The 20,036-nt window shown below is 42.3% G+C and overlaps 1 protein-coding gene across 3 annotated transcripts in view; it reads right to left on the bottom strand.

Moving 5' to 3' along the window:
* Window positions 1–20,036, bottom strand: part of LOC115154326 (disks large-associated protein 1-like) — a 297,949-nt gene that overhangs the window by 42,462 nt on the left and 235,451 nt on the right. For all 3 annotated transcript variants that reach the window (XM_029700440.1, XM_029700451.1, XM_029700458.1), the window contains exon 6: window positions 19,754–20,012. In XM_029700440.1, coding sequence (XP_029556300.1) covers window positions 19,754–20,012 — 259 coding nt within the window. The remainder of the gene's footprint in view (window positions 1–19,753; window positions 20,013–20,036) is intronic.

Genomic DNA, 20,036 nt, shown 5'->3' with positions numbered 1-20,036 from the left:
CATACACTATGTTGACTGTGCCTTTAAACAGCTTGGAAAATTCCAGAAAATGATGTCATGGCTTTAGAAGCTTCTGATGGGCTAATTGACATAATTTGAGTCAATTGGAGGTGTACCTGTGGATGTATTTCAAGGCCTACCTTCAAACTCAGTGCCTCTTTGCTTGACATCAAGGGAAAATCAAAAGAAATCAGCCAATTGTAGACCTCCACAAGTCTGGTTCATCCTTGGGAGCAATTTCCAAACGCCTGAAGGTACCACGTTCATCTGTACAAACAGTAGTACGCAAGTATAAATACCATGGGACCACGCAGCCATCATACTGCTCAGGAAGGAGACGCGTTCTGTCTCCTAAAGATGAACGTACTTTGGTGCGAAAAGTGCAAATCAATCCGAAGAACAACAGTAAAGGACCTTGTGAAGATGCTGGAGGAAACAGGTACAAAAGTATCTATATCCACAGTAAAACGAGTCCTATATTGACATAACCTGAAAGGCTGCTCAACAAGGAAGAAGCCACTGCTCCAAAACCGCCATTAAAAAGCCAGACTACGGTTTGCAACTGCTCATGGGGACAAAGATCGTACTTTTTGGAGAAATGTCCTCTGGTCTGATGAAACAAAAATAGAACTGTTTGGCCATAATGACCATCATTATGTTTGGAGGAAAAAGGGGGAGGCTTGCAAGCCAAAGAACACCATCCCAACCGTGAAGCACGGGGGTGGCAGCATCATGTTGTGGGGGTGCTTTGCTGCAGGACGGACTGGTGCACTTCACAAAATAAATGGCATCATGAGGTAGGAAAATTACGTGGACATATTAAAGCAACATCTCAAGACATCAGTCAGGAAGTTAAAGCTTGTTGCAAATGGGTCTTTGACCCCAAGCATACTTCCAAAGTTGTGGCAAAATGGCTTAAGGACATCAAAGTCAAGGTATTCAAGTGGCCATCACAAAGCCCTGACCTCAATCCGATAGAAAACTGGAATTCTGTGTTTGAGAGACATCAGTGTTGGTCACACAAGTTCAAAGAACAGGCAGGTATTGACAAGTTCATAACCAAACTGAGACTGAGAGCACACAGCTGTGAGTTCAAAGACACTGATGATCTAATGCTAAAGGACAAAATGGTGTTTAGCGTAACAGATAGTGGACTAAGAGTGAAACTACTTTCCATTTCAGATTTAACCCTAGCTAAGGCCATAGATGTTTGCCGTGCAAAATAATTTACATCAGCTCAAGCTAAAGCTTGGGCTCCTGAGTGGCGCAGCGGTCTAAGGCACTGCATCTCAGTGCTAAAGGCATCACTACAGACCCTGGTTCGATTCCAGGCTGTATCACAACCTGCTGGGATTGGGAGTCCCATAGGGCGGCGCCCAATTGGCCCACCATCGACCAGTTTGGCCAGGGTAGGCTCTTATTGTAAATAAGAATTCTGACTTGCCTAGTTAAATAAATAAATACAAAAATATAAAGCTATGTCAACTAGCACTAGCACTAGCAATAGCACAGAACAGTTTGTGCATGCTATGGAAAAAAAGGGCCTCCATGTTAAGCAATCACAAGCACAGTCAGAACAAAGGCAGGCTGCACGCTCAACCAGTGAGCAGCAGACAAATGTGGAAAAACACATTCAATGTTGAGTGTAAAATTGTGGCAAGAGAAATCACTTTGCAGCTGTGTGTAGGTCAGGGACAGATGTTGCTCCTGTTGAAACAGAGGTCAAGGAAGTGGACATGTTGTTCATAGGTGCAGTGACACAAGCATGCAAAAACATATGCTGGCTGGCACACAAACTTGGGTAAAGGGGGACAGACGGTGAACTTTAAGTTAGACACAGGAGCTGAAGCCAATGTGCTCCCACAAGCAATAGCAGACAAATTGCCAAGTAATTCAAAGTGAAAGAGACTGAGACTGTACTCATAGCCTATGGAGGCACCCGCATTAAACCAAAGGGCATCTACAGTTCAATGTTACAGATGCATCTGACACACCACTGCTAGGCAGAGAGGCCGGTGTGCAGCTTGACCTCATCAGGGAAGTAGCAACAGGTGCATGCCATGCTCTGCCATGCTCCAAGGAAGAGCTACTCAAGCGCTATGCATCTGTGTTTAAAGGACTCGGTGAGTTTGCAGGCCAGCACCACAATCAACATTGATCCAAAAGTCCCTCCTGTTGTTGATGGATGTAGGACAATCCCATATGCTGTGCTTGACAGAATGAAAGCAGTGGTGTAAAGTACTACTTAAGTCGTTTTTGGGGTATCTGTACTTGACTATTTATATTTATGGCAACTTTTACTTTTAATTCACTACATTCCTAAAGAAAATAATGTACTTGTGTACACCATACTCCCTGATACTCAAAAGTACTCATTTTGACAGGAAAATTGTCCAATTCACACACTTATCAAGAGGACATCCCTGGTCATCCCTTCTGCCTCTGATCTGGTGGACTCACTAAACACAAATGCTTAATTTGTAAATTATGTATGTTGGAGTGTGCCCCTGGCTATTGGTAAAAAAATTATATATATATATTTATATATATATATATATATATATATATATATATATATATATATATATCAGGAAGTTAAAACTATTTATACTTTTACTTTTGATACTTAAGTACATTTTAGCAATTCCATTTACTTTTGATACTTAAATATACATAAAACCAAATTGTATTTATTTATTTCACCTTTATTTAACCAGGTAGGCAAGTTGAGAACAAGTTCTCATTTACAATTGCGACCTGGCCAAGATAAAGCAAAGCAGTTCGACAACATACAAAAACACAGAGTTACACATGGAGTAAAACAACATACAATCAATGATACAGTAGAAAAAAAAACAAGACTATATACAATGTGAGCAAATGATGTGAGATAAGGGAGGTAAAGGCAAAAAAGGCCATGGTGGCAAAGTAAATAAAGTATAGCAAGTAAAACACTGGAATGGTAGATTTGTAATTTGAAGAAAGTTCAAAGTTAAAATATAAATAATATGGTGCAAAGGAGCAAAATAAATAAATACAGTAGGGGAAGAGGTAGTAGTTTGGGCTAAATTATAGATGGGCTATGTACAGGTGTAGTGATCTGGGAGCTGCTCTGATAGCTGGTGCTTAAAGCTAGTGAGGGAGATAAGTGTTTCCAGTTTCAGAGATTTTTGTAGTTCGTTCCAGTCATTGGCAGCAGAGAACTGGAAGGAGAGACGACCAAAGGAGGAGTTGGCTTTAGGGGTGACCAGAGAGATATACCTGCTGGAGCGCGTGCTACAGGTGGGTGCTGCTATGGTGACCAGTGAGCGGAGATAAGGGGGGACTTTACCTAGCAGGGTCTTGTAGATGACCTGGAGCCAATGTGTTTGGCGACGATTATGAAGTGATTATGAAGTCTAAAATACTTTTAGACTTTTACTCAAGAAGTATTTTACTGGGTGACTTTCACTTTTACTTGAGTAATTTTCTATGTTCGCACTGAAGAGGTTTCACCAGTATGACTATTGTGTCCTGGTCAGAGTTCAATCTGACCACAAACCACTTGAGGCTATAATCACCAAGCCTATTGGAAAGGCACCTGCCTGTCTTCAAAGGATGCTGCTTCAAATACAGAAATATGACATTCACATCGTCTACACCCCAGGTTAATAGCAGACACGCTATCAAGTGCTGTACCCCAGACTGTGATGAGACAGTCATTTATGCAGTCTCCACACATCAGCCACTGGAGGGTGCTGTTATGCAGCAGCTGAGAACAGTCACAGATGCAGACAGTGAGACAGGCCCTGCTGAGGAACCTGCACAGAGATGGAAAGGGAAAGGGGGATACCTAGTCAGTTGTCCAACTGAATGTATTCAACTGAAATATGTCTTCCTCATTTAACCCAACCCCTCTAAATCAGAGAGCTGGATTGCTGGATCGAATCCCCGAGCTGACAAGGTAAAAAAAAGAAAACAGTTGTTCTGCCCCTAAACAAGGCAATTAACCCACTGTTCCCTGGTAGGCTGTCATTGTAAATAAGAATTTGTTCTTAACTGACTTGCCTAGTTAAATAACGGTTAAATAAAACATTTAAATAAAAAAAGGTGTGGGGTTCTGCCTTAATTGACATCCACATCTTCGGCGCCAGGGGAACTGTGGGTTAACAGCTGTCATGACGTTGGCCTGTGGGTAAGGTTTATGACCCCCCCCCCATAAATACCTTTTTCCCTTCCCCTCTCTGACCCTACTGAAGGACTGCTGTCCTGTTAAATATAGAGAGTCTGGGAACATCAAACAAATGGGGAAAGGAACCATATTTTGGTAATAAAACCAGTTGGAAATATGCTTTGGAACGTATTGAGTATGGATTTCAGTTCAGTTGTCATCTGAGACATTATGACTGATGACAGGACGACATAAACTGTACCTGGGAAAGTATCCACCCTCTAGTTATCAGAGTCACATGGAATTGTTATGAAATTTAAATGTTTGATATTGAAATTGTTTGTTAGGAGATTAAATGTAATTTTAGCTTCCAAATGAGAGATTTGGGTTTTCATAAGGAAAGTGCCCTGCTTGATCAGTGGCCCACCCCTGTGAAGAGGAGGGGTTATAAACGATGAAACACATCCTTCCCCCCTCTCCACTATATAAGCCTTTGACGAAAAGATAACCACGTTGTTCCAGTACGTGAGGTCTGCAGCCTCTACGTTAGAAGGACACACATGTCAAGTACAGAACTAAGCCAACCTCGGCGTGAGCTTTGGTGGCGAATGGTATGAACTTTGAGCTTATTCACTACAGAAGTGATACTTCCTAGCCGTTGAGTTAGCAGCGGCCGCTGTAGACGTGGCTAGGAAAGGACGGACGACGGATCCAGTCTAACAAATAGACGAAGATACCACCACGTATCCAATGTACCACCAGAGACATTCTTCCGAGGACAGGAAGATCTGTTGGCCAACCCGGCCAGCATCTACAACCAATCTACCAAAGCGCAGCTCAGAGTATATATTTATTGCATTTTCCTTTTCCAAATGGGCGGTAATTTAGAATGCATAAGATAATGTATTTACGATAGCATAGCTGCTGTTTCTTTGTTCCTAAATCTTCCCACTCTTTCATTCAAGCCCAACCCCCTTTCCTTTGTGTAACCAGCCATCATGTATGACATCATTTGTATTCGGTGTATTTGTAATTCTGTGTGATTAGTTTAGGTATTTAGTAAATAAATAATTAAACCCAATTTTGTATTGCTGATTCAACTTGTTAGCCAGGGTTCGTGAAGATAGCCAAGAATTTACAACTTTCATTATGAGACTGAAAATAAGATAAGGGTTAATATTGACTGCTATCGATGTAAAATATTACTAAGTATTTTAAGAGTTTATTCGGAAGATAACAGCTCTATAAACGTTCTTCCGTGGTGCCCCGACTTTGTAGTTAATTACATTTACATGATTAGCTTAATCAGGTAATATTAATTACAGAGAAATAATTGTATAGGTTAGCATGTCATATCACTTAATCCGGCATAGCCAAAGACACGACACAGCCTTGCTCAGGGGCAGAACGACAGATGTTTTACCTTGTCAGATGGATGTTCAGACAAAAAGAAAAGTGCACCACAGAAAGAGCAACCTTACTGGCACATCAGAGACTCCCTTTACATTGAAGATGGACTACTGATGGTAAACAAAGGTATCATCATTCCCAAAGACTTTAGAGCTGAGGTACTTAAGAGGCTCCACATTGCACATCAGGGCATTCAACGCTTCTTAGCGCATGCCAGAGCTCTCATGTATTGGCCTCACTGATGATGCATGGATTATGGTTGAATCGTGCACTTCCTTTCAAGAAAAACCGCCCAGCAACCAAAAAGAACCACTCCTACCACACACACTCCATGGCAAAAAATCAGTGCTGATACCTATGAGTTCCAAGGACACTCATTACTTCTGATAGTGGACTACTACTGCAAATATCCAGAGGTGCTTGGGCTGTCGGATAGGACATCAGGTACTGTCATAGCAAAGTTTAAAGCTGTGTTTGATAGACGTGGTATTGCAGCTGAACTGATGGCAGATCATGTACCATTTACGAGTGCTGAGACGGCTCAGTTTGCAAAAGAGTGGGGTTTCTAAATCATTCATTCTAGTCCAGGGTTTCCCCAGTCAAACAGAATGGCTGAGAGGACCATTCAGTCAGTGATACACATGCTCAAGTCGACAGAACAGACAGGTGTTGACCCTCACGCAGCTCCCCTGAACCTGAGAAGCACACCTGTCACGGGACGTGTCCTACACTCCAACCTACCTACAAGTAAAGCAGGTGACTCCCAAAAATGTCCAGCATGGCTTGAAACGCAGACAGTTGCAGCAGAAGACAAGCAATGACAAAACGTTGTCACCTTTTCCTTCGTTTCAGGAGGGAAAGAGAAATGGAGAGGATGGCAGCCAGCAACAGTGGTGAGAATCAGAGATGAACCGAGATTGTACGATATCATCACACCCACAGGAGCTCGCTACAGCAGAAACAGAAAGCATCTCAGACCTGACAGAACAGCCAGGTACAGGGACAATGAAGAAGTCATAATCACCGCCTCTGATTCAGACCAGGAGGTCAAAGAGGCAACACAAAGAGACACAAATGAACACAGACAGAACATGACAAATGACAGAGGACCAGAACCCTCTGTCATAGAGACTCACACCAGTCAGTGCACCAGAGTAGGTAGGTGTACTAAACTACCAGCGAGGCTATGTGCTTGAGTGTGTCAGAGGTGAAGCCTGGTATTGTAAGTGAAACTAGAGCACCAGCTACCTTTGACTCTACAGCAGTATTAAAAATACAATGTTCTTGTTAAAAAATAAATGTATTGTTAAAAGTTATGTCTACTTGTAAGCTCTAGCTAAGAGGGGGTATGTAATATATGGAGCTAATGATAGTCCATAACTCCCCTGTGTTTAACTACCAATTACTATCACTCATGAGGTTGAAGGTCAAGGGGACATGTAAATGAGCGGTCTTGCAGTTTGAAGTGTGCCTGCATGCACAGTGTTAATTCTTACCATGCTTCAGATATAAAGCTCAAAGTAATAGTACTTCAGTCTCCATTGTCAAGTTAATTCTATCGTGCCATCTAGAGCACGACAGTTCTATCAATCCAAACAAACAGAAGGGAGAAAGTCCCCAGCAAACATGACCACATTAGCCCAATGTGGGGCTAGCCCGCAGCTGCCCAACACGGGCTAGCCCGCACCAATCCCACATGAGCTCAATACAGGGTAGCCCACACCAATCCCACATCAGCTCAACACAGGCTAACTCACACCAATCCCACATCAGCTCCACACAGGCTAACTCACACCAATCCCACATCAGCTCAACACAGGCTAACTCACACCAATCCCACATCAGCTCAACACAGGCTAATTCACACCAATCCCACATCAGCTCAACACAGGCTAACTCACACCAATCGCACATCAGTTTAACATGGGCTAACTCACACCAATCCCACATCAGCTCAACACAGGCTAACTCACACCAATCCCACATCAGCTCAACACAGGCTAACTCACACCAATCCCACATCAGCTTAACACGGGCTAACTCACACCAATCCCACATCAGCTCAACACAGGCTAACTCACACCAATCCCACATCAGCTCAACACAGGCTAACCCACACCAATCCCACATCAGCTCAACACAGGCTAACTCACACCAATCCCACATCAGCTCAACACAGGCTAACTCACACCAATCCCACATCAGCTCAACACAGGCTAACTCACACCAATCCCACATCAGCTCAACACAGGCTAACTCACACCTATCCCACATCAGCTCAACACAGGCTAATTCACACCAATCCCACATCAGCTTAACACAGGCTAATTCACACCAATCCCACATCAGCTTAACACAGGCTATCTCACACTAATCCCACACCAGCTCAACACAGGCTAACTCACACCAATCCCACATCAGCTCAACACAGGCTAACTCACACCAATCCCACATCAGCTCAACACAGGCTAACTCACACCAATCCCACATCAGCTCAACACAGGCTAACTCACACCAATCCCACATCAGTTTAACATGGGCTAGCCTACACCAGACCAACACAGCCTGGCCCACACCAGACCAACACAGGCCAGCCCACACTTAGCCCACACCAGTCAAACAGGGGCCAGCCCACACCAAGCCCAACATGGCTAGCCCACACCAAGCCCAACACGAGCTAGCCCACAAGAAGCCCAACACGGGCTAACCTACACAAAGCCCAGAATGGGCTAGCCCACACCAATCACAGCTACATCATAATGTAGAAGCGAGGGCTTATTCAATATTTTGGGGGCGTGGTTTGCAATTTTGCAATTAATGTTGTTAAGTTAAAAAAAATAAAAGACAACAATTGCTTTAACCATTCAGACCAATGAAGGTTCGGAACTATAAAGCCAATTATTTCGGACTAATATTTTTTCAGATAGAACATTCACTCTTAAAGGATATTTTGAAGCTTTAAAAACCTAGCTCCATGTTCATACCGTATATCAGATTAAAAGCATTTTTTCGAACCCTATTGGCAAAAAAATCTCATAGTTATATCAACTGATCTTACATATGACTCATCATAATGTTCACTCTAAAAGGATATTAAGTTTATCTGGTAAAAAAAAATACATACACTACCAGTCAAAAGTTATAGAACACCCACATATTCAAAAGTTTTTCTTTATTTTTTAAAACAATTTTCTACATTGTAGAATAGTAGTGAAGACATCAAAACAATGAAATAACACATATAACACATATTAACAGGTGTGCCTTGTTAAAAGTTAATTTGTGGAATTTATTTCCTTCTAAATGCATTTGAGCATATCAGTTGTGTTGTGATAAGGTAGGGAGGGTGTAGAGAAGATAGCCCTATTTGGTAAAAGACCAAGTCCATATTTTGGCAAGAACAGCTCAAATAAGCAAAGAGAAACGACGGTCCATCATTACTTTAAGACATGAAGGTCAGTCGATACGGAACATTTCAAGAACTTTGAAAGTTTCTTCAAGTGCAGTCTCAAAAACAATCAAGCGCTATGATGAAACTGGCCCTCATGAGGACCCAGAGTTACCTCTGCTGCAGAGGATACATTCATTAAAGTTAAAAGCCTCAGAAATTGCAGCCCAAATAAATGCTTCACAGAGTTCAAGTAACAGACACATCTCAACATTAACTGTTCAGAGGAGACTTTGTGAATCAGGTCTTCATGGTCGAATTGCTGCAAAGAAACCACTACTAAAGGACACCAATAATAAGAAGAGACTTGCTTGGGCCAAGAAAAACGAGTAATGGACTGGTGGAAATCTGTCCTTTGGTCTGGAGTCCAAATTGGAGATTTTTAGTTCCATACGCTGTATTCTTGTGAGACGCAGTGTGGGTGAACGGATGATCTCCGCATGTGTAGTTCCCACCGTAAAGCATGGAGGAGGAGGTGTTGTGGTGTGGGGGTGCTTTGCTGGTGACACTGTCAGTGATTTATTTAGAATTCAAGACACACTTAACCAGCATGGCTACCATAGCATTCTACAGCGATACGCCATCCCATCTGGTTTGGACTTAGTGGGACTATCATTTGTTTTTCAACATGACAATGACCCAACACACCTCCAGGCTGTGTAAGGGCTATTATTCTACAATGTAGAAAATAGTTTAAAAAAAATTCCAAACTTTTGACTGGTATTATATATATATAATACCAGTCAGCTGTTCCTCGTTGCCTCTAATTGAGGGTCCTATTTAGTAGGGGTGTTTTTTCCTGTGTTTTGTGGGTGATTGTTTACTGTTTTGTGTATGTTGCACCTGACGGGACTGTTTTCGGTCGGTTGTTGTTGTTTGTTTGTTTGTTTGTTTGTTTGTTTGTTTGTTTGATTTTGAGTTAAATAAAAGTAATTATGAGCACGTCACACGCCGCGTCTTGGTCCCCATTAGACAACCCACGTTACATGTTCCTGTTTCATCTGAAGAGAAGATGTGTGTTTTTCCTTGGGAGATTCTCATTGATTGTGTTGGAGTGTTTGTATTGACAGAAATCCCTCAATAGAGAACAGTGTTCAATCAAGAAAACCTACTCCTGACTCGTTTATGCCACCTTTCCGCTTTAGAGTGACACCAAATTACTTAGTCCACTCACAGTATATTAAGTAACAACTTCATTGTCTTTCTGATACAATGTCACAGTCAGCTGATCCAGAATGGTGGGCTTATTTCAGTTGATGTGAGGCCTACCTTGGGGCCAATGTGGGCAGCCTACATGTCTTAACCTGCATTGGGCCCACATCGTGCCAATGTCGACATGTTAGAATATAAGCAGTGCCCACATGCACGGCACACACAGGACACATGCACACTGGTACATGCACCGCCTACTTGCTTTTAGAACTACTGGCTGAAATTATATAAAATCTACGTATCATTTATTTAAAGGTTATGAACATAGTCCGGCTATGAAATGTCACAAAGTAGCTCTATTTCTGATGTAAAATCAGTTGTTCACCATTTTAGTACAGCATAGAGCCCCTGACTAATTCAAGGCCACAGGAATCCCATGGTAGTTCAATAAAAAATCAGCAAGACGATTCTCTTATTGAACCAGTGGAGGAAAATTGTGTGAATGAGTCATAGATTGTGTCCCAAATAACACCCTATTCCATATATAGTGCACTGCTTTTGAGCAGGACCCCGTTGAAAAGTAGTGCACTTAATAGGGAATAGGGTGCCATTTGAGATGAAACCCAGGTCTACAGCTCGTTCCACACAATCTGCTGAGAAAATGAGAGGCAATAATTAACGGTGGAAAGCAGAGGATTAGAGAAGAGGATTAAACAACAGTAAGAGAGAAGGAGGAGAGGGGGGGTAGAGGTAAACAGAGAGAGAGAAGGGAAGGGGACAGTGAGAGAGAGAAAGAGAGAGAGACGGATGGATACACCGTGGCACATTTCCTTAACTTTAGACCTGTATGAAGAAGTAGCTTTGATTGAAGGTCACCTCTCAGTAAAAGAATGGGCAATTTTACGCTTCAAATTACTGTTGTGGCTCCGTAGCAAAGTAGAAAAACAAAGTAGGAAAACCACCAGATTACACAGAAGAACAGGACTATGTCCCAAATGACACCCAATACCCTATTTAGTGCACTACTTTTGAAGGTTAATAGGGCTCTGGTCAAAAGTAGTGCACTATGTAGGGAATAGGGTGCCATTTGGGACTCAGACAGGATCAGTGAAGATGGATGTAGGATGTACATGGTGTAAGATTTGACTGGAGGCGACCCAGTGTAGAAGGAGACGGGGGTTTAAGGCGGTTTAAATCATTCTCACATTAGCAGATTGGTATGGATTTTCCACAGCTTTAAGAGAAGATTCGCCACAGCTTTATTAAACCAATCCCAAGGAGCTCATGTCAGGGCCAACATCTTTATCCCGGGCCAGGTTTGCATCCCGAATGGCACCCTATTCACATTTTTGACCAGAGCTCTATGGGCCCTGGTCAAAAGCAGTGCACGACATAGGAAATATGCTGGTATTTGTCAGGCAGGGAACTATACCCGCTATTACTGACCGGCCCTGGTCAAAAGTAGTGCACTATAAAAGGAATAGGACGCAATTTGGTATGCATCCTCGGTATGCCTCCCAGCAGCTTATGAAATGTCAAAGCTTTGTGTTCCATATTTCTGTGAGTCTGTGTGTTTCGTGTATGTCATTGTGTCTGTGTGTGAGAGGTTTCCATTACGTCTGCTTCTCTTGCTTCTCCTGATGGTTTTCCTCTGGAACACTCTCAGAGGAGGAAGAGGATACTAAAAAGAATGAATGTTCCATAAAGTCTGAATGATGACAGAGATTTTGTGTGAGCCAATGGTTTTTCAAATGGGTGGTCATCCGTTGACGGATGCATGGATTTTCCGTGTACGAATTGTCCGTCTTTGTATACAGTTAGTTCGAAAATAGTTGACTTGAGTTTAGTTGACTTGACTTTCGACGGACAAAAAGCAAAAATGAGCCTCTGTGTGGCTGAGCCTTAGTGTGTGCGAACGTATGCATACTCTATGTGCATGTGTGTGTTGGTCATCATGTCACGGTCAAAACTTGACTGACTGCTCAGGGGTGTTGTATTAACTGATATTTACTGAAAATAACATGTGTGGGTGCTCTTTCCCTTCTATAACCTTCCAAAAAGAACATTATTCCCACATAAGCATTGGACGTATTTTTTCTGGTGTGGTCCGGACCCGTCTAGATTTCAATGTCCACAGACGCTGGTTTTTGGTCCAATCCAAATCTGAACCAATCATATCCATCTATGTTACACAACTTTGGACAGTACAGTACACTGGATCACAGCAGAGTACAGTACATTACAGTACACAGTACAGTAAAGAAAAGTAAAGTATAGTGTACTGTATTGTACCTAACTTTCATGTAATGTTCTCTACTCTACTGAACAGTACTGCACTTTATTTTACTGAATTAAACTCTACTGTAATCTACTGCACTGTACTCTACTGCAGTGGTTCTCAACTGGTTTTGACCCAAATTGAACCAGGTTGTCTCTGCATCACGAAAAATAATTGGCAAATAAAATCTGGAAAACTATTTTTAATCTTATACTGATAGTAAATGTAGAAATTATATGACAAGGGAACAACATTCCCACCTCTTTCATTGTCAATAATACATCTTTTGCCCCTATTATTTATAAATGTAAGTTCATTATAATTACTACACACTTTCTACCTGGTTAAGTCGTTTAAGTTCAGACTGGAGTATTTCTTCATAAATATATTTTTTTATTCAGACACCCGAGACCCATTCAAAACCTCCCGCCACCCAAATGTGGGTTGCAACCCACCAGTTGAGAATTGCTGCTCTACTGTACTCTACTCTACTGAAATAAACTCTACTTCATTGTAGTGTGCTGAATTAAACTATACTGTACTGTACCGTACTCTACTGAATAAAACTGTCCCGTACCACACCGTATTGTACTGTAGTCTTCTGTGTTCTACTGTACTAAACTGTGCCGTAATGCACTGTGATGTTCAAACTTGTGAAACATAGCCTGGATGTCTATGATTCGTTCAGATGGGGATCTGAACCTTTTGCCGACCACATTTGTACTTGTTTTGGGGGTGGAGCTCATTAGAATAATACCCAAATGTTTGTTTTTAACATTTACATTTTGGTCATTCAGCATGCACTCTTATCCAGAGTGACTTACAGTCAATTAATTCAACTATGGTAGATAAACGACAACATATCACAGTCATAGCAAGAAAACAAAAATCTGTAACTGTTACTCGGAATGTTATTGTAGTTGAAGTGGTTTGTTGGTTTATTCAGCGGGTTAGACAAGTTTGTACATAATTGCTGCCAGTTTTAAAGGTTCTGATGTAGTTAAATAAGTGCATGTGATAGATAGGAAAATGTATACATATTTTGTTGGCCCCTCTTTCCTATTAAGAGGTGTCAAAAATGACCTAATTGAAAATGTATAGCAGTTGAAATTGGGCCATAAAATCAATGACCAAAAAATATGTATTTTCAATGTCTGTAAATTGCATTTTCAACGTCCGGAAAATACATATTTTTACCTTTCATTCAGCACCTAAAATGCATCTGATTTCAAATTCCAGAAGAAACGTTTGTTAAAAATCCAGCAAATACATATTTTCAAGGTCCGTATAAAATGGATTTTCGATGTCCGGAAAATACATCTTCCAACCTTTCATTCAGCACCTGAAAGGCATGTGATGTCAAAATGATGTTTGCTTACTGTCTGCTCACAGCACTCAGGATGAGAGGAAGAGAGCGAGAGAGCGTGAGATAAATAAATTGTATTCTGCCTCTACGTGAGTGTCTGTGTGCTTCTGTCTAAAAGACTGAATGAGGGAGAAAGACTGTCCTGCTACCTAATCCTGTAATTCAACAGAATGACATTGAGAGCAAAGCCAACCTGAGCCCAGTGAGTGATACAGAGCTAGACACCCCTGCATCCCAAATGACACCCAAATCCCTTTATAGTGCACTTTTTTTGACCAGGGCCCATAGGGCTCTGAAACAGTGCACTCTATATAGGGAATAGGGTGCAATTTGCGACACAACAAGTGATATAACCTAGGCTGCTGCCCTTCTAACTGACATATTTTGGTGGAAACAGAACAGACACCTTGCATTGGAATACAGTTTTAATTTTAATTCAAATTTGGCCTCATTCATTAGTTTTACACAACATACTGTATGGACTTATTCTAAAATGGATTAAATAAAAAAAATCCTCATCAATCTTGACACAATACCCAATGATGACAAAGCGAAAACAGTTTTTTTATTTTATTTTGGCCAATGTATTAAAAATAAAAAATAGAAATACATTGAGGTGCATCCTGTTTCCATTGATCATCCTTAAGATGTTTCTACAACTTGATTGGAGTCCACCTGTGATAAATTCAGTTGATTGGACATGATTTGGAAAGGCACACACCTGTCTATATAAGGTCCCACAGTTGATAGTGCATGTCAGAGAAAAAACCAAGCCATGAGGTCGAAGGAATTGTCCGTAGAGATCTGAGACAGGATTGTGTCAAGGCGCAGATCTGGGGAAGGGTACAAAAAATGTCTGCATCATTGATGGTCCCCAAGTACAAAGTGGCCTTCATCATTCTTAAATGGAAGAAGTTTGGAACCACCAAGACTCTTCCTAGAGCTGGCCACCCAGCTAAACTGAGCAATCAGGAGAGAATTGCTTTGGTCAGGGAGGTGACCAAGAGCCCGATGGTCACTCTGACAGAGCTCCAGAGTTCCTCTGTGGAGATGGGAGAACTTTCCAGGACAAATATCTCTGCAGCACTCGGAAGCCACAGGAGGAAACCTGGCACTGTCCCTACGGTGAAGCATGCTGTGGGGATGTTTTTCAGCGTCAGGGACTGGGAGACTAGTCAGGATCAGGGATTTGTTTAACACTGTTTTGGTTACAACATGATTCCATATATGTTATTTCATAGTTTTGATGTCTTCACTATTATTCTACAATGTAGAAAATAGTCAAAATAAATCTGCCCAAACTTTTGACTGGTACTATATGTATCATATCTGAACCTGCATGGGGCTGCTTCACACCATGACACCCTCTGCAACCTGTGTGTGTATGTGCACGTGTGTGTGTGTGCGTGCCATCGAATTCATTAGCGTTAGCGAGGACTCAGGAGGGGAGATGTGAGGATTTGATGAATTACAAAGTGCCAGCACCATGACAGTAATCTGGGCCAATCCCCTACTCTGCCTGGCTTTTTAGTGCTTAATAATGTTATGACTGACACCTCTCTCTCTCTCTCTCCCTCTCCCTCTCTCCCTCTCCCTCTCCCTCTCCCTCTCCCTCTCCCTCTCTCTCTCGTGCACATACACACACAGGTTGCAGAGGTTGTCATGGTGTGAAGCAGCCCCATGCAGGTTCAGATATGATACATATAGTACACATACATTTATTTTGACTATTTTCTACATTGTAGAATAATAGTGAAGACATCAAAACTATGAAATAACATATATGGAATCATGTAGTAACCAAAAAAGTGTTAAACAAATCAAAATATATTTCATATTTTAGATTCTTCAAAGAAGCCACCCTTTGCCTTGATGACAGCTTTGCACACTCTTGGCATTCTCTCAACCAGCTTCACCTGGAATGCTTCTCCAACAGTCTTGAAGGAGTTCCCACATACGCTGAGCACTTGTTGGCTGCTTTTCCTTCACTCTGCGGTCCAACTCATCCCAAACCATCTCATTTGCGATGAGGTTGTGTGATTGGGGAGGCCAGGTCATCTGATGCAGCACTCCATCACTCTCCTTGGTCAAATAGCCCTCACACAGTCTGGAGGTGTGTTGGGTCATTGTCCTAATGAAAAAGAAATGATAGTCCCACTAAGTGCAAACCAGATGGGATGGCGTATCGCTGAAGAGTGCTGTGGTAGCCATGTTGGTTAAGTATGTCTTGAATTAAAAATAAATCACCTCCGCCTCCATGCTGCACGGTGGAAACCACACATGCAGAGATCATCCGCTCACCTACACTGTGTCTCACAAAGACACTGCTGTTGGAACCACAAATCTTTCCACCGGTCTGATGTTCATTGCTCGTGTTTCTTAGCCCAAGCAAGTCTCTTCTTTTTATTGATGTCCTTTAGTATTGGTTTCTTTGCAGCAATTCGACCACAAAGGCCTGATTCATGCAGTCTCCTCTGAACAGTTGAAGTTGAGATGTGTCTGGTACTTGAACTCTGTGAAGCATTTATTTGGGCTGCAATTTCTGAGCTCTAATGAACTTATCCTCTGCAGCAGAAGTAACTCTGGGTCTTCCTTTCCTGTGACACTCCTTGTGAGAGTCAGTTTCATCATAGCGCTTGATGGTTTTTGCGACTGCTTTTGAATAAACTTTCAAAGTTCTTGAAATGTTCCTCATTGACTGACCTTCATATCTTAAAGTAATGATGGACTGTCATTTCACTTTGCTTATTTGAGCTGCTCTTGCCATATCATGGACTTGGTCTTTTACCAAATAGGGCTCTCTTCTGTATACCAACCTTATCTCAACACAACTGATTGTCTCAAACGCATTTAGTAGGAAATAAATTCCACAAATTAACTTTTAACAAGGCACACCTGTTAATTGAAATGCATTCCAGGTGACTACCTCATGAAGCTGGTTGAGAGAATGCCAAGAGTGTACAAAGCCGTTATCATCAAGGCAAAGGGTGGCTACTTTGAAGAATAGCCAATATAAAATATATTTAGATTTGTTTAACACTTTTTTGGTTACTACATGATTCCATATGTGTTATCTCATAGTTTTGATGTCTTCACTATTATTCTACGATGTAGAAATTAGTCAAAATAAAGAAAAACCCTTGAATGAGTAGGTGTGTCGAGAGAGAGAGACACAGACACAGAGCGAGAGCGAGAGCGGAGAGCGAGAGCGAGAGCGAGGAGAGCAGTTTTTTTCTCTAGTTAGTTAGGTCAGGGTGTGATATGGGTGGGCAGTCTATGTTTTTTGTTTCTATGTTCTGTTCTTGTTTTTCTATTTCTAGGTTGAGTTTTGGATGATCTCCAATTAGAGGCAGCTGGTTCGTGTTGTCTCTAACTGGAGATCATATTTAAGTTGGGGTTTGTCTATGGGGTTTTGTGGGTAGTTGTTTTCCGTTTTGTCAAAGTGTACGTTCCGGAACTGTTGTTGGTCGTTTTGTTGTTTTGTTTAAGTATCTTCATTAAAAGTCAAATATGAGCACTATACACGCTGCGCCTTGGTCTCCTTTAGACGACCCCTGTTACAGAGAGAGAGAGAGAGAGAGGTGTTCATCACCTGAGATCGACCTAGTATTCTCTGCAGTGAATTAAGGTCAGGGGTCACCCAGACTGAGACACGCAGCCAATCAAAGTTGACAATCACAGAACCAATCAAACACCCTTCAAAGCACCGAGCACAGCTAAAACCAAAGGCTCTTGTCGATAACAAACTGCACCTCTTTTTCACCGTGCTTCAGATTTCCAGTTATCACATGATCACATGTCTCAATCTGACTCCCCTAAATTGATGTGAATTAAATGGCTAACAGCTGTTGCTGCTGCCAATAGTCATCCCTCCGCCCCCAGCTACCAACCATATGTGGTCCGTCTGTCTAGGGCAGGACCTATTACCTTTAGATGGTGTGGGTGTGGGTACGTTGTGGAGTAGGGTGCGTGTGTGTGTACGCTCACTTTGTCTGTGTGTGCGCACACATGTGTTTTAGTGTGTGTGCATGTGTGTGTGTGCATGTAAGCGTGCGCCTTAAGAGGACATCTCCGCTTGATCACGTTTTATCTGTCTCCTGCTCCCAGACCAGCCCAGACGTCTGGCCCACAAGCAGTAGGGTTCTTGCCAATAGCACTTGATGTGATGAATTCTCTTTTCCCCCTCGCTTCCTCTTCTTCTTCCTCTGTGACAAGAGTTGTATGTCCCAAATGGCACATCTAATATATAGTGCACCACTTTTGACCAGGGCCCATAGGGCTCTGGTCAAAAGTAGTGCACTATGTGGGGAATAGGGTGCAATTTGGGATATAACCTAGAGGCTAGGATGTGCTGACAGAGATCAATATTACCCAAGCAAGAAACACACACATGAAATGCCTCCTCCTTGTCGCTTTATTATTGTCTGTTTGTTTTATAAAAACTTGATGGTGGCGAATCTCTGGATGCCCTTACATCATACTCTTCCCACTGTCTTCAATAGAACGGAGGGTCAAATAAATCCTTATCCTCCGCAGCCTTGGTAGGGTAACTCAGGGAATCAATGGAGCAGAATTGTTAATGGCACTAAATGAATGTTTGTTCTGAATCACGAGGAGCACCTTAAACTTGACTGAACACACTTTGCCATACAATTTGCACTACATATTTTAATTAGCTGACTGTAACCTCGTTGGCTGTGTGGAAGAAAGAAAGAACTTCCTTTTAATCGGGATAATTAAACAGAGGGAGAGGGAGTGAGGGGGGAGAGGGAGAGAGCACTGAGGAACATGGAAAAATGAATGCCCTCGAGCTCTGACTCACTGCATGGCTACAATGTAAGTCAGAGAAGATGGTGAATTTATAGAGAGGAAAAAATAGAAACAGTTAACTCGGCATGCAGCCCATGCACTAATGTTCTAGTTCAATGCTTTACTGGACGAGAGGCAGAGAGCTCAAATAAGGGCCGGCCAGGAGTCCACATACAGACCCTGATCAGCAGGAACAAGCTCTTAAAGGCAGGCCCAGCAGAGATACAGACAGACACCGTTCTGCACAGAGGGGATCTAATATTTAACATATTGTAACGCCAAAGAAAAATAGGGTCATACGTATTATAATACTTATAAAGAGATGTTCTGAGGCTCTGGGTGTGTGTGTCCTTTGCAATCACAACTCCTCTGCCGCCCGCTGATGAGTCTACAGTATTAAATATGTACTGTAACCTACACTCTTAGAAAAAAGGGTTCCAAAAGTGTTATTTGGCTGTCCCCATAGTAGAACCCAAAAGAGTTCTACCTGGATCCAAAAGGGTTCTTCCTGGAACCAAAAATGGTTCTTCAAAGGGTTCTCCTATCGGGAAAGCCAAATATCCATTTTAGGTTCTGGATAACACTCTAGGAGTGTGTGGACTAAGCTGTCAGTGTATTAACACATGCAATGCTTATCCAATTACTGTCCCTTTACATTAGTAGTCAGAAGCAGTGCATACTGTACATAATGCATTACATACATGGATAATGCATTGTAGACATTACATATGCGCATATGGACAATGTAGGTATGCATGGCTTCTAAACTTGGCCCTAAAAAGAAGGAGTGATGAAATATGTATTGTATTAAATAATACAATTTTAATGACAACATACTCACTTAGGAACTCACTTGGTGAAGGGCATTGGACTGAAAATGAATAAATGCAACAACCATATCACTGTTGCTAGCAAACACAGTCATGGGTGGAAAGAACCATCCCATTTGTGGTTCTTCAGAGACCCTAAAATGGTTCCCCTATGGCATCGCACTCAAGAACCTTATTTGGTTCCAACTTGCATCTTTATTTTAAGAGTTTAGAGTCAGGGTAAAGTCAGTGTAGCTAAAGTTTTAGTTTTATTGCAATGGCCATAGTGTGTGTGTGTGTGTGTGTATGTATGCATGTGTGTGTGACTGACCTGTGCTGCTCTGGATGGTCCTGACGGTGGTGGTGGTCCGGGGGGCTGAGATAGCCCTCATGTTTCCCCCCACCATGGTGACCCTGTCCTCCTCGCCTTGGGAGCAGCCCTTCTCGATGGCACGGACATAGCTGTGACTGCGCATACGGAAGCAGCCTGACATGGGGAGGTCCAGGGCATCCACCGCTTGAGACTCCATCTCACTGAAAACGGACTCACACACTGCCTCGATCTGTCCGTTCACCTCCACCTCGCTCACCTGCAGGGGGCGACACCGCACGCA

This window comes from Salmo trutta, chromosome 2 (assembly GCF_901001165.1).
Source record: "Salmo trutta chromosome 2, fSalTru1.1, whole genome shotgun sequence".
NCBI lineage: Eukaryota > Metazoa > Chordata > Actinopteri > Salmoniformes > Salmonidae > Salmo > Salmo trutta.
Note: the sequence above shows the minus strand (reverse complement) of the source record. Positions and strands in the feature narration are given on the sequence as shown.